Source organism: Coturnix japonica, chromosome 1, assembly GCF_054131305.1.
Source record: "Coturnix japonica strain WE chromosome 1, WE-NBRP24, whole genome shotgun sequence".
In the NCBI taxonomy this organism is placed as follows: Eukaryota; Metazoa; Chordata; class Aves; order Galliformes; family Phasianidae; genus Coturnix; species Coturnix japonica.
The window spans coordinates 104,919,610-104,935,180 of NC_140663.1; the positions used below are offsets into that span (position 1 = coordinate 104,919,610).

The following is a 15,571-nucleotide window of genomic DNA, read 5'->3' on the forward strand; positions in this document are numbered from 1 at the left end:
CTTTAATTTGCAATTAATTTAGAGAAACAAATTTTGGCATGCTAAGAAAACCAGATATTAGCTGTACTAACAGGTCTACCTTTATGTCTTTATTTCCTGTTCTGGATATGCGTAGCTCCTTCATTGACATTTTGTGATGTATCTTAGAACTGAGATAGCAGGGTGTTCTTCAGAAACTTAAGCATGTGTGAGTACCCTTCTCTGCAATAACACTACAAAACTGCAGTGACTGTGTGTGTTGAGGGGGAAACAACCTGAAGAACTTAACAGAAGTACCAGGAGAATGAGGTGGCAACACACAAGTGTTAGAGTATGGGGATGAAACTGGCCTCTGCTCTGGGAGCATGAATCTTTTCCCCCAGGTATGAATTTCCTTTAGACAATTTGTAAGACCTTCCCCTTCATATCCATGTAAGGATAGAGTTTGCAGTGTTAGACTCAGCAGTGGCTGCTGTGGAGTTTCTCCTGCAGAAGATGGAAAGGCCTCCATTTTCTATCAGGAGAGAAGGATGAAGGGAGGAATGACAGCTTACACTGCTTGAGTAATTTCTCAGCTTGGTTTCCCATAAGCCTGTAAAGCTGTGGCCTAATTAAACTGTGCCTGGTGCATTGTTCTTCCCTCTGGAAGATGGGAACAATATCTTTTGATGCTTTAGTAGTAATCCAGCATCAGTGAAAGGAAATGTCAGTCAGTTTCATGGAACTTCCCAGCAGAACTGAATGAACCATAAAGGAATGTGTCTGGGAAAGAAATTCAACCTTTAATATATTTATCAGAGCAAGAGCAAGTATTAATAATCCCTTTTTTATTAAAAAAATAACTCAAAAGACCTGTTGAGATTAGCTCAATAGCTTTCCTTTATTGTTTCACAGAGTGAGGCATCAAACATACTGCAAGAAAAGGCTGATTCTTAAAGTCTTGCTAAGGATAGCATCTGTAAGCCAATCAAGCTTTAATTTCTTTCTGACATCCTTCACCAAAATTTACATCTTTACAAACTGAAGAGAAAATGACTTCAAAATGTTACTTGAAGCCCTGTTGCCCAGGTCCTGTCTTCCTGGGCAGCATCTTTTCTTGGTTTTGTTTTTAGTATTCAGGACCTTAAGGTCATGGCCAAAGTGCAGGGCACCTCTGGCTCTTTTTCCACAGCCCAGCACACCAGGGCACCACAATGTCTTTCTGGACACAACAGCCTGGTTTCCATGCTGCTCCTGAAGGTACAGGCCTTGTCCCAAGCTGAAGTCTCAGTTACTTCACTCTTCTAGAAGTCTGAAAGACTTTTGCATCCATTAGCTTTATTCTGACCATATTTTTCTTATTGAAGCCTAATGTAATCTTAAATCTTTGTCTGCTGTCATGCCTAACCTTGAAAAGACAGAGTGTCTTTACAATGTCAAAATCTCCTTTAATTTATTCAGCATATCTCTTATCTTTTGATACTTTCTGTTGCTAAATTTCCCAGATGAACTGATAATAATAAGCCCCAGTAATACTGTGAAATGCCTAAAAACAGCTTCCAACTTGTATTGCTGTAATAATCCTCTTAGTATCTAGCCTACCCTCGTACAAAAAGTGCAATCTAAATATGTAGAAAACAAAGTCTGAGATCTCCTCCTCAACCAAGTTTTACGCTCTATGATTTTTCTGAAAAATAAGTCGGACATTATATGGCAATTGTGTAATAATAAATAATGCATTCATATTAAAGAACCTTAAATAATAGCTATCTTATGATCTTCTGTTGTCATGTATTTTGCTGGAGTCATCACTGTGAACTCATTTCTTGAAATTTTGAGAGTTTGACACTCAGAAGTACCTTTCTACCCTGATAGCCTGTGGGAGAAAATCCAAGATATGACTTGTTCATAATCCTCTTCCTCTCTTCCTTCTCTTCCCTTCCTTTTTTCTTCCTTCTTGCCCCCTTTCCCTTCCTGTTCCCCATTATTTACCTTTAGTTTCCCTTTGTGTAGAATTTGTCTATGCCAATTTATTAATGCAAACTTATTCTAAGAAGTAATGTTTGCCAACGGTTTTACACAAAACTCAGAATTTTTAAAGCTTTGAATTAAATGTTTTTGAGCACTAAGTAACACAAGAGACTGTGTTCATTAACAGACATTTTTGTACCCTCTCCATACAAGTTATCAATTACTTGATATTCCTTTCTGTATCACTTTCATAATTACTAGTTGGCACATGGCACTGAAAAGAGATCTTTTCACACAATACCATATTTTCAAGCAGTGATTCCTTTAGTATTAACTTCTTCCATAATGCATGTGAAGAATAACTATTAAATCTTTTTATGACATTTTTTTGAGTTTACGTGGGGAAAAAGAGATCTGATACAGAGTCTTTGGAAAGAAGAACACAAAAAACAAATTGTCACAAAAATCAAACAGTAGTGAGGTGAATAGGATAGAACTTGATGTTCTAAGATTTTTAAATATATTCACAATCAATTTTTTTCAGCATTTATCTACTGACCCTTGCTTGCAGTCTGTTTCTCAATTTTCTCTTTTCTCTCTTTTCTACCTGCTTTTTTCTTTTTTTTCAGCGATGTTCTTTGTCATGGGATTGATTGAATTGCTGTCTGAGTTTGGAAAGTAACTTGTACATTTTCAATTATTTCAGTTTAATTAATACTGAGAGCATTATAGGCTGTGTACATGTGGCTGAGTTAATGCATGGAATACACTTAAGTACACATTCTCTTATAGTATGTGGTGGAAGACACTACTGCAAGTGGTCCTGTTTTTCCAGGCTGTTAATTGTAAATTTCCCAGTAATTGTAAGATTAAGGCTTGTGCAGTTTGGCAGGGTAACAGGGATTTTTTTTCCTCCATGTGATGTTCAGAATTCTAGTCAGAGCTCTCCTCTGTCTTCATTTAAGTTGGGAGTTTAATTTCATCTATAATAAAACAGGAATCTTATCTTCCCTCCTGCATCACATTCTTTTGTGATTTTCTTTTTAGAATAAATCCTTTGGATTTCGTATGGGTCTTCTTACGTTATGTAAAGATCAGCAAGTTTCTGCCAAATGGCCATATCAGCTAAACAAAGAGAACTGTCTGTTTTGACCTTTATTCAACATAAGATAGTAGGTTAAATAATATGTAAAACACTGCTGTGTATTTAAATCTCCAGAGTCTTTCTACTCATAAAGATTCTAATAAATTCCTTTTAGGTTATTATTATTGTTGTTTTTCTTGTTGTTTTTACTCGTACTCTGGAAAGACTTCACTGTTTCTTTCACTTAAAACAACAACAACAACCACTCACACACACCAAAACAAACAAACAAACAAACAAAAAAAAAGCAAAAAAAAAAAACAAAACAAAACCACAGTTTAACAGTTATTCCCTCTTTCTTCCATTTATTGTTTCAATTGTCATTTTCATTCCTTCCTCCAAACCATTGTCTCCATTAATTGTCTAACTCCCTAAAATATGCAAGAGAGGATGAGAAAGATTCAAATTACTTTGCTAAACTATACAACTAATATTCTAGTTTATATGTGGAGTCAAACTATATAATTATCTCTAGTTTCTGTTTGCTGCCAATCAGGCTGCTATGCCTCATTCGGAGTAGCTGCAGTCCTTCCTCTGTCCTGTACCCTCTCTATTTTCTCCCACCTGTTCCATCATCAGTCTTATAAAGGGAAATCTGATTCAGCATTTCAGCCTACAGCAGTTTTTTACATTATATATATATATATATATATATATATATATATTTGTAATACAAATTGTCATGCATGTAAACTGCACAGGGGATTCTTGTATACATTTAAATTCCTCTGCAGGTAAAAAGCATCAGTTCATAACTTAAAAAATATATATATAAGTTTTAAGCAAGGCTATTGTAAAAATGTATAACTTAGGCCTATGACTAGCTCTAATTGTTTTCTAGTTGCTTGTGAAGCTGCATACAACCTAAAACACACTTTTCAATGTCCTTGAAAATACAATGCATTTATTTGATGCTTCTGTGAAACCTTTGTTTCCGAAGACTTACTGCAGTGTCAATCCACTGAAAACATTCAATCTATTGAGTACAAAGATTTAATTACCCTATTGCCAGAAAAATCACAGCCTTCTTAAGGGTAAGGATGAGATGTGTGACAGCAGCCTAGAGTGTCTTAAGGTATTTTTAGTTGCTGATTAATAGAAATTATACTTCCAAGATGCTCAAAAATCAATGGTAACTTTTGTTTAAGGTTTATTTGTGATATATTTGTAATAAAATGTCTTGCAGCAGCTACTGCCATGCTGTGATTTTATTTCCTTTCTGAAAGGAAAAAGAAAAATATATCCCACATTATTTTGTCAAGTAGAATTTTAATCTGTCCTAGATGGATTTCAACTAAAACTGTGTGAATAATTTAAAACTACAAAATGGAAGACAGACAGGCAGTCATGAAGTCCAATTCTGTTCTTCCCTTATGATAGTGATGTAATTATGTTCTGTTACCAAAATGTCATGCTCATATTCTCAGAATGATTCAGTAACTCTAGGGGCATGATTCTACCAGAGTATTACAGAAGGGTCTATTGATCACTTGAACTTTCTAAAGAGTGCTAATATGTTCCTTTAAAATTGCATATGTCTTGTTCTTTCCCTCTGCAAAAATAACTTCAGTTCTACAAAATTAGGGAACAAAGTAACATCTCTCCAATTTAGTCAAATGCCAGCATTTCAATTTGTGCTATATTGAATAAGTAATATACAAATTCAGGAATACTGTGTGTGAATTGACTAGGCATGTGGTGTTTGTAACATTGGAAACAGTTTAGTAAAGCTATTTATCATAGCAAGCACTCAGTCTTATTAGTTAAAACTCATATTTCAAGAGACTGGGCAGGGCTTATAAAGCAGATGTGAATTTATTCCGTACTAGTTTTCAAATGTTTCCAGGAATCAAATGGCAGCATTTGTATCAGGTAGAAATTATCTATTAGAATGGATAGTGCAGGTTGTGAAAGTTGCCTAAAGAACAAAGATCCCCAGTGCTGTAGAAAATATTTGCTGTCCTGTATTTGTTCATTTCATGAAACAGAAACAAGATATTACCAAAAAACTGAAAGGACTGAATGGAAGTACTACTTCAGAAAAGAAGCAGCAGTGAGAGAAAGAGGGAGTCATACCAGAGTAGTCAATGACAGTGTATGTTGTGCTGTACATATAAATACTGTTTGATTTAAGGGGGAAAAAATAAAAATAAAAATGAATCTAGCACCGGAAAATGTCCTTAATTCCATTCTCTGTTTTAGAAACTTTCTGGGAAAAAAATGTCATTTTCTGGAAAAACAAACAAAAAAAACCAAACATTTCTTATTTAATTCCAGCTAGTATTGTGCATTCCAAAACAACTGTGCTAAAAGAAAAGCAAATGTTTTCCATGTAAAATGGATTCCCAGTTCTACAGTGCTTCATAGTAAATGAGGAAGATGCACAATGTAGCATGGTCACCATGATGTCAATACTAGCAAATTAAATTACAGGATTTTCCTCTCAAATGAATCAAAGCATCTGTGAAACTTAGAAATTAGGAATAACATGGACGGCTGAGACTCCTTGACACTCTACAAAACAATCACCATTTTTATTGTTCTTGTCAATAGAGTTCATGCAAACAGTTGGTTTTCAAAAGACAGAGATGCTCATAAAAGTTACAAAGTGACTAAGCTATGCAAATTTATATTGCTGCATTGTTAAAATCTAATGCATTAGTCCAAGTATCAGCCCAGAAACTTAACCTAATGATAGGAAGAGTAAATAATCTTTTACCATGATCACATCACCCTTTTTTCTTTTGCTGATACTATGTAGAAATACAAATTATCTTACTTACAGTAATGAGGCCCTGATTCAGTATAAATCCAAGTATGTCCTATCAACATAGACCTTTGTCAGACCCTCATTAGAATAATGTCTATGACTTGCTTTCTTTGTGTAATTACAAGTTATCTTTTAGCACTTGAAAAAGAGACTGTTAGACATTTCAGCTTGGTATATATTTCTGGCTTTTGGCAAATTATTTTTCTTACTTTTCTCCTAAAACACAAACCTCAGTTGACAGAGCCAGTTTGTGTTCAGGCTTCACTGTTATTTAGTTCTGGCCTAATTGTTTGAGTAATAGTGTATGCAAATGGTTGGTTCTGCAACACTTCCTCACAGATAGAATAGAACAAAATAGAAGAAAATAAAATAGTTCAACTGAACGAGATCTTCAGATATTGCAGAGACCAAATACCTGACCACTCCAAGGCTAACCACAAGTTAAGCATATTAATGAGTACATTATCCAAATGCTTGAATACAGGCAAGACTGGGGCTTCAAGCACCACACTGGGGAACCTGTTACCATCCTCGTGGTAAATAAACTTCCTTCATGCCTATCTTACCCTCACCTGGCACAGCCTTATGCCATTCCTGTTATGTCACTGGCAGGAGCATAGCCCAGCATCTCCCTCTGCTTCTTCTCTTCGGGGAACTGCAGAAAGCAGTGAGGTCACCTCCCAGCCTTCTCTTTTCCAGACTGGACAGCCCGTGCCCTCAGCTTCCCCTCACAGGACATATCTTCAGCCCTGTTATAAACCTTCGTGTCCTCTGGGCATTTTCAAGGACTGTAATGTCCTTTTCAAATGGCAAAGCCTAGAGCTTTACAGGATAAGGCCACATCAATACTAAATATAATGGGAGAATTACCTCTCTTGCTCAGCATGCTGTGTTTAATGCACCCCAAAATGTGGTTTGCTGTCTTGGCTGCATGAACACAACAGTACCTCATATTAAACCTATGAAATCAGTAGTTTAAGAGGGAATGAAGGATCACAGAATCACAGAATCACAGAATTATCAAGGTTGGAAAAGACCTAGAAGATCATCTAGTCCAACCATACTTCCAGGTTAAATCATATTCCTCAGCACCACATCCAAGCGTTTCTTGAACACTCCCATGATCGGTGACTCCAACACCTCCCTGGGCAGTGCATTCCAATGCCTGACTACTCTTTCCGAAAAGTAATACTTCCTAATGTCCAGCCTGAATCTCCCCTGACACAACTTAAAACCATTCCCTCTAGTTCCATCACTGATTACATGAGAGAAGAGGCCAACCCCCAGCTCACTACAACCCCCCTTCAGGAAGTTACAGAGAGCTATAAGGTCTCCCCTGAGCCATAACTACTTAAAATAGGTGACACCAATCTCTCTGACTCAATGGAACTTTGTTATGATGTGGATGTATGTGAAAAAAATCCTACAAGTTCAGTAGTAATATATTTTTTTTCCTTTACATTGTACTATATTTCATGTATTTATTAATTAATTAGATTTGCACTATATTTTTACACAAACAGAATATACAAATTTTCATGATGATGGCTTTTTCAGCTTTCTGAGTTGGATGCCATAATTTAGCAATTCTGATTCTTGTGTTTGTTTTGAACTAACTGAAGCTTTTGTTACATTTCAGTGTGGAAGACGTTGCATTGAAGATCTTTTTAATGATTTTCGAGATGGACGAAAACTTCTGGAGCTTCTGGAATGCCTTATAGGCCAAAAAATTGTATGTATATTAATGTTACTGCCCTATATTGAAGACATGATGTTACAACAGTTGTCGTACGTTATCTGTTAATTTCTCCCATTGATGAGGAAACAGTATCTTCAATTTTAATTTGAAATTGAGGAAACACTATAACTGAACTCTATATTTGACAGGAAGTCTTAGATAGGGTTATACGTAACATGAAAATGATCAAATATGCATGCATATATTGGTAAAGAGAAAAAAGGATGAGATTTGATTCATTTAGGTATTTGGGTTTTTAGCGGTAATTCAGCAATTATTCATCTGTAGAGATTATTACCGAACATAATATTATTTAATGTATATAATTAGAATATTTTTCTAATAAATGTCGTACTCATCGTTAATATATTGAAGTAATTGAAGTAATACACATCTAAAAATTCAGACTGCCTTGCTCTTATAAACTTCTAAATTCTAAAGCAGAACATCAAACCTAATTTTGGCTACTGCCTCTTGAGTTCCTGATTGCACTCTGAGTTTGGAGTCTTTCTTGAAACTTTCTCATAAAAGAGTAATCAAACAGGCTGAGAGGTAAGTCCAGAGAAGCTATGCTTGTAAATAAATATTCTACAATCTGATACTTATCTGTTTGGTTGATATAGTAATGTTCCTGAATTGTGCCATGGAGCAGAAAACAATCAGAATATAAACAGTCTGAAATTATCTATTTTTATATACATTTCAATGATTCATTCACTGGAAAATGTCAAGATACTAAATTAGCTTCCAACTGTGGATCCAGTTTGTTTCACAATTACCTCTATTTCATATGAAGAAGGTGAATATGCACAATGTATTGTAATACCCTCACTAATATTGTCATAAACTTACAGAATATGAAACTGCAAGTGTAATATGAAATTTGTATTATATATAGTGTATTCCATTTTCTGATTCTGGATGGTCAATTTTATTTTATTTCCTTTGTAGGCAAAAGAAAAGGGCTCCACAAGAGTACATGCTTTGAACAATGTCAACAAAGCACTGCAGATTTTGCAGAGAAATAATGTAAGTCATCAGTTGGTCAGGGGCAGAACATCCTACAGAATAAATACTGGACTAAAGAATAAAATTTCTGGAATCAAGGCAGTTTTGTTAATGTGACTTGGACACTTATTTAGAGGTTCAGCTCCAGTATGGAATGTATTTCAAATCCACTGCCAGCAAGTGTTTGAATAATTTATCCATAATGAATGCCATTTGAAGACTGATCAACACGTAGAATTTTATAGTAATGCATGGTGTTTAATAAATGCTTTTAAAAATTATTGTCAAAATCGACTTTTCAGGCCAGAATCTTGTGCATCTTTTTAGAGTAAATATTCTAGTAAAATCTTCATTGTGCAAGCATTCTAATGGGTCCATAACTTTTGCAGACATTTTCAATGGCCAACTAATTATACTGTACATCCTCCTCAGGAATAAATTCAAACGTTCACTTAAACTTCACTGTAAGACGTGATGGAACAGTGATAATGTATTCTGTGCTGCATTTGATATTGGATTTCTTGATAGCTGCAGTAGGTCACTAAACATGCTTGAGTTCAGCTGCTGAATAAAGACATTGATTTTATAAATCCAAGGTAATGCTTATCCGTCTAGAGATTTGTGCATAAATGAAAGTGACCTTATAAGACTATCATGAAGACCTATACCATGATTTTTAAATGAAATTTAATGCAAATAAATAGGAGGCAAAGCTTCTAATTCTTCACAATTTGCAGTATATGACATTATTGAGAAAAAAAAAAAAAAAAAAGAAAAAGAAAAAAAGAAACCAGCCATATGTTTCAAAATATGCAAAAAGATTTTTATTGGACACATTTTCACATTTCACATTTTCACAGTAAATATTTTTAAAAACATTTAGTAAATATCAACCAAATCCATTAATGTGCTTTTCATTCAGTTTCCAGGATAATCCCTTTCAAATGTAGAAAGAAAACAAAGCACTGATTGAACAACATAGAACAGACTGCATCCTTTTACAAAGTAGAGTGTGTACTCTGTGTGGCCATTATATCCGTAAAATGAAGATCATAAAAGCTGTGCAAAATATTTTTGATCAGATCAGTATGAAGCTAAAAGATGTGCTTTTGAAATAGCTTCCTCAACCTTCAAAATAATCTCAAGTGTGATTTCTATAGAACTTCAGAAATGCAAAATCAACAGTGCTATGGATATTTAAAGCCTGTAACTAATGGTAATGTTTCCCATCCTTGCTCTGAGATTGTGCACTCCTTTAAGACTGAAAAACGCCACCACTTCCAATCCATCAATTCTACAGATTTTGATTTTGATTTTTTTTTTTTTCTTATGGTTATTCCTGTTATTCAGGCAGAGAATTGTTGTAATGTGAACTCAGACAAAGTTAAAGGAGACTGGAAAGAGTTCTTCTGTTTCAGTTAAACAAATATAGTCTCTGTGACAAAGATTCAATTTCCAAATACAGGCAGAGGATCTGATGTGTAAAACTTGTAGCTGGTACCCTAATAAACTTCGTAGTGGATCACTTGCTAGATGGACCCCAATGATGGTTAGGATATAATACTCCATTTGGGAAATGTTCCAAGACACCATTGACTAGAGTGAATAGCAACTAATACATTTCTTAGGGGGAAAAAAAAATAAAAAAAAAGTATTAATTGTTAAAGAAAAAATTTCAAGCTCTCGCCAAATACCTGTTTCATATGCGATTAGTAAAAATGACCTATCCATCATTGTACTGAAGGTAACTTTAGGTTTCAGTTTGCAAAACCTTTAGTTATTGCATAGATGTAACTTCAAATAACTACAGATGTATAATAGAGATATGAAGACTGCAATTTGTGAAGAAGCAAGGTATTTTAACATATAAGAATTAGTTAATTAGTTCTGACCATGAAAAACTAAATCTATGAAACAGTGGGGAAATAAATTCCAGAATCTTAGTTTCCTCCCCCCCCCGCCCTCCCCCCCCAACCCCCCCCAACCAAGGTGTGTTGTCTTGCTCTCCCAGTTCTGAATTTGGCATTATTTTTTAAATAGCATAAAAAGTGGAAGAGCATGAAGGACCATTTCACAAGTGGAATAAAGAATATTCCAGGTTGGCAATTGCTGATGCATTCTGCAATTAGAAATGCATAATATAATTGTGGAAAATGACATTGCTTAACAAAGAAATATGGAAAGAGATGTGTAGATCACAGTCATGTTTTTTTTCTGTACTCTAAAATAAATTGTGCCATGCCTTCTGCATTGCAGAATTTTAGAAAGACAAAATTAGTTCTATTTTAATATAAATATGTAGAATAGTATCTTAATTCTTGTAGGTTCTTGCAGAGCCTAGATATATGTGTTGCTTTTGCCAAAGTATGATACATAAGGTGCTGAAGAGAATAATGTGGAACTTTCCTGTGTTAACCTTTGGGTTTGTGATTTGTGATTGTAGAACCTTATTATAAAAGATTTTAAAATTATTATTAACTATTACTTTTAATTCTTTGTTCTCACAGCTGAAATAATTGGAGCTCTAGATCATCGCTTGCTTTTTGCTAGCACATTATCTGTGCCAATTATAAAATATGAGCTGGACATTTTATAAACAGCAGATACAAAATGCAAGATTTATCCTAGCCTGTTCCTAACTCTCCCTCACCCCGAAGAAAGTTAATTACCAAATGTATGAAACTAATACCAACCTCTCATGCTTGCCATTAATCTAATACCGTTTTTAAAAACATATTTTAATAGGTTGATTTGGTAAATATTGGGAGCTCAGACATCGTGGATGGCAATCATAAATTGACCCTTGGTTTGATCTGGAATATAATCCTTCACTGGCAGGTGAGTGGCACCACAGCATGTTTTCTGTGATATATTTTTATTCTTATACTTAATTCCACTACTATCCAGCTTCAAACTACTAAATAAGCATAGACTCTGTAAGCAATATAAGTTCCTAAATCAGCAGGTTTTATGAGTCTGTTTATGCATCATCTAGGATATTAAGTATCTTAAGAAGATATAGTAGGTTTCAGCAGCAGCTGTTTTGACTGTAATTTCACAGCTAGACATTGCAAGAGAGTATATAAAACAGTTATTGTAAGAAAAATGAATAGACAAAACTAACGTGGATATATAGCTTTCATAATCCCTTTTCCTTTAAGAATCTTAGAATATGAATCATAGAGTCATAGCAACACCACAGTTGGAAAAGACCTCCAAGATCATCAAGTCTAACCATCTACCTACTACCAGTATTTCCCCAATAAACCATGTCCCTGAGTTTAGAAACATCTAAATGTTTCTTGAGCACCTCCAGGAACAGTGACTCAACCACCTCCCTGGGCAGCCTGTTCCAGTGCCTGAGTACTCACTCAGTGAATAATTTTTTTCCTAATATCCAATCTGAACATCCCTGGCACAACTTGAGGCCATTCCCATTTGTCTTATTGCTAATTACGTGGAAGAAGAGTTACCTTCCACTTTGCCTCAACCTCCTTTCATGTGGTTGTAGGGATCAGTAATGTCTCCCCTGATCCACCTCTTCTCCAAAGTAAAGAAACTCAGTTCCCTCAGCTGCTCCTTATAAGACCTGTGTTCCAGACCTCTCACCAGCTTTGTTGCCCTTTTCTGATCAAGCACCAGGGCCTCCATGTCTTTCTTGTATAGAAGGCCCAAAAGCACTCAAATTGTTCCTCATCAGAGCTGAGTACAGGGGAACAATCACCTCCCTGTTCCTGATGGCTGTTATTTCTAATACATGCTGGGATGCCATTGGCCTTCTTGTCCACCTGGGCATACTGCTGGCTCATGTTCAGATGAGTGTTGACCAACACCTTCAGGTCCACACAGTCCTCCAGCCACTCTGTCCCAGTCTGTAACATTGCCTGGGGTTGTTGTGGTCAATGTGCAGGAGGCAGAAGGAGTCTTGTTGAACTTCATTCCATTGGTGCAGCCCAGCTGTCTGGTCTGTCCAGATCCTTCTGAAGAATCCTTCCTACCCCCAGTCAAATCTCAACTTGCTGTTATTTGCATACTGTCTGAGTTGCTCTCAGTCCTCATACCTAGGTCATCAATGTATATATTAAACAGGATGATTGCAGTACCAAACTCTGGGGAACGCTACTTGTGACTGTTCACCAGCTGAATTTAGTTCCCTTTACCACCAGTCTCTGGGCCTGGCAATCCAGCCAGTTTTATACCCAGCCAAGAGTGTATCAGTCAGTCTAAGCCATGGGTTGTCAGCTTCTGCAGGAGAATATTGTGGGAGGCAGCGTCAAAAGCTTTGCTGAAGTCTAGGTGGACTACATCAACATCCTTTCACTCATCCACTAGGCAAGTTACTCAATTATATAAGGAGATGAGGTTGGTCGAGCAGGACCTGCCTTTCACGAACCCATGCTTTCTGGGCCTCATCCCCTGGTTGTCTCACACATGCCCTGTGATCTCCCTCAAGATGATCTGCTTCATAACCTTTTCTGGCACCAAGGTCTGCCTGACAGGCCTGTAGTTCACTGGATCCTACTTATGACCCTTCTTGTAGATGAGACTCTTTTAATTTAATTAAATTATCATATTTCATGCTTTCCACAGCCAACCCATCTTTCCAAGAATTATTCTAAAACCCCCAAAAATTGCTTTCCAAACAATTAATTTAAGCAGATATTGGTCATTTAGCTTTTCACTTTAGAGAGAAATGAGAAATTTTGTTATAGATAAGTCAACATGTTAGATGGAGACGCTTTGGAAAACAAAGTGTGGGATAGCAGTAAAATAAACATTTGGAAGGAATTAGCATTTAGATGCTCTAAGTCTGTGTGTTTCTATGAGTCTAGGTTAACAGCCTCTCCATTTGTGCTGGTTCAGGTCTCCAAGTAATAACCTAGAAGTTTATGTAGCATTACATGAAAATATAGTGGGAAACAGAACCTAAAGGAGTTTTTATTAAAAACTAAACACTCCTGTCAGAAAATCACATGTGTATAATTCATGGCCATAGGGAGCAATTCCTTACTAATTTTACAGGATAAGTTGTAATGAAAGCAACTGAGAAAAGCTGCAAATTGTTAAATCACTTCTATCTCTGTCTCACTTCCCAATACTTTTAGTTTAATTGCACAACACTGTTCTAAATTACTTACTAAGAGCAGATGGAAAATGAAACCTATCCGAGAATCTTCTACCAATTATTCTGGAATCACTGTGCTTTAATTTATATGAATTATGGACTGAGATGAGTAGTGACTGTTAAAATTCACATTTTCATTAGTTAACATTTTTTACCTGAAAAGAAGTGTTGAATATGTGCCTTAATATGATTAGTATTTACTAATTTTTCTTTCACATTTTCTCAGCATTCCTCATAGTTTGGTGAGGTTTTTAATGATCAGCATATGAGCTTAGGATACCTGTTCTTGTTTGCAGTATATAGGTTCTTCAGATGTCAGGAGTCCAGTGACAGTGATGATACCAGTAGCATCAGCTGAATTATCCATGTATGAAAAGACCAGGGACCATATTTACAAAGTAGGGATTAATAATGTGATGCTTTCCTGAGTATTCATTATTCAGCCCATGTTCAGTCTATAGTGTTCTATGTCAATCTATTTATGGGATTGTTTAAAGGAAGTAACCTGCAGATTATGGATTTGTCTTTTTATTTGAAACTTTATAATTAGATTCTAATTTGGATAGAACTGAATGTCAGTTTCTATTCTAAACAATAGATAAAGCTGTGTTTTGCAGGAAGACATTGTTATATGATAATGCAGTTTCTGCTGAATAATGAATAAATAGAAGAAATATAAAGCCAGATTTGTGCATAGGATTTTCTCTTTTTAAACAGTACTCTGGAGATGTTGGTTTGCTGCATTTTTCCCTCAAAGAACTGAAAGTTGAAACTGCTTATTTACACTATTGTGGAAAAAGTCTTCATTCTTTCCCATTTTTTCTTTCAAGTTTTGAAGTGATTTGCATGAATCTAGAACGTTTGTGATTGTTCTGCTTTGTTCTTAACTTGGTACAGTTTTACAGTTTTACAATGCTTCTAGTGAAACAAGTCCATAAATTTCTTAAGGATGGGTCACTTCTTCCTCTTTGCACTATTTTCCCTGTCACAGACGGTTCTTCACACTAGGCAGCTGGAAACACGACAAGCTGTTGTTAAAACTAAATTACAAACTCAGGGCAACCAAAGTTTTCTGCCAGTTCTTTACCATTGAGTAAAACATTCCTTTCCCTATGATTTGTATCGAGTCTGCTTTATGTATGAGGCCAAAAAAAGCCTAAATACAATAAGGGGCTGATTTTATGTATGCTATTGTTGCAGTCTGTGCTTGACAATGCAATCCTGCTTTTGCAAATGATTCCAAGAGCTTTCAGTGCTAAGAAGAGTCACCTAGATGAAGTACACCTGCATGCATGCAAAAAGCAGATATGAGTTGTATGGCAGTTAAATATTTTTATTTTTTTTTTCTGCAGATGAACAGGCAAAAAGCTTTTTCAGTTTAACATGCTGCAGCCAGGCTGACATTAGGATAGAACTACAATTATATATGACAACAAGACCACCTCTTACAAAAATGTCAGGCTCTTTGTGTGAAATATAAAAGACAGAGAGAGAAGTGAAGGAAGAAGTGTTCATGAAAAGAAAGTGCTTCAGTGCTGGTCGGAGTGGGTATCAGAATTCTCAGTTGTAGAGGCACTGCAGCAGAAAAGATTTGTCTCATTCTTGCCACTCTTATTTCTGTTCAGTAGAGATCTTGTGGCTTTCTCTGTACCCTGTGGTGATTATGTCCTTTCTTATCTAGCCTGTTTTTCAAATTATTATTAGAAGTTTCACTCAAATTTAACCATGGTTCTGAGTTGAGCACCTGCTGCCTAAGCTCTTTGTGGTACTGAATCTATTAGGGTTTCTATTTCTTTGAAGCTGCTGCCCTCTTCCTCACAGTTCTGTGATCTCAGCCTCACTGCTCAATTAACATTT

At 35.8% G+C, this 15,571-nt stretch overlaps 1 protein-coding gene across 44 annotated transcripts in view; it reads left to right on the forward strand.

Moving 5' to 3' along the window:
* Nucleotides 1–15,571, forward strand: part of DMD (dystrophin) — a 1,121,556-nt gene that overhangs the window by 349,132 nt on the left and 756,853 nt on the right. For all 44 annotated transcript variants that reach the window (XM_085549559.1, XM_085549432.1, XM_085549489.1 and 41 more), the window contains exons 3-5: nucleotides 7,483–7,575; nucleotides 8,533–8,610; nucleotides 11,335–11,427. In XM_085549559.1, the coding sequence (XP_085405685.1) occupies nucleotides 7,483–7,575; nucleotides 8,533–8,610; nucleotides 11,335–11,427 (264 nt within the window). The remainder of the gene's footprint in view (nucleotides 1–7,482; nucleotides 7,576–8,532; nucleotides 8,611–11,334; nucleotides 11,428–15,571) is intronic.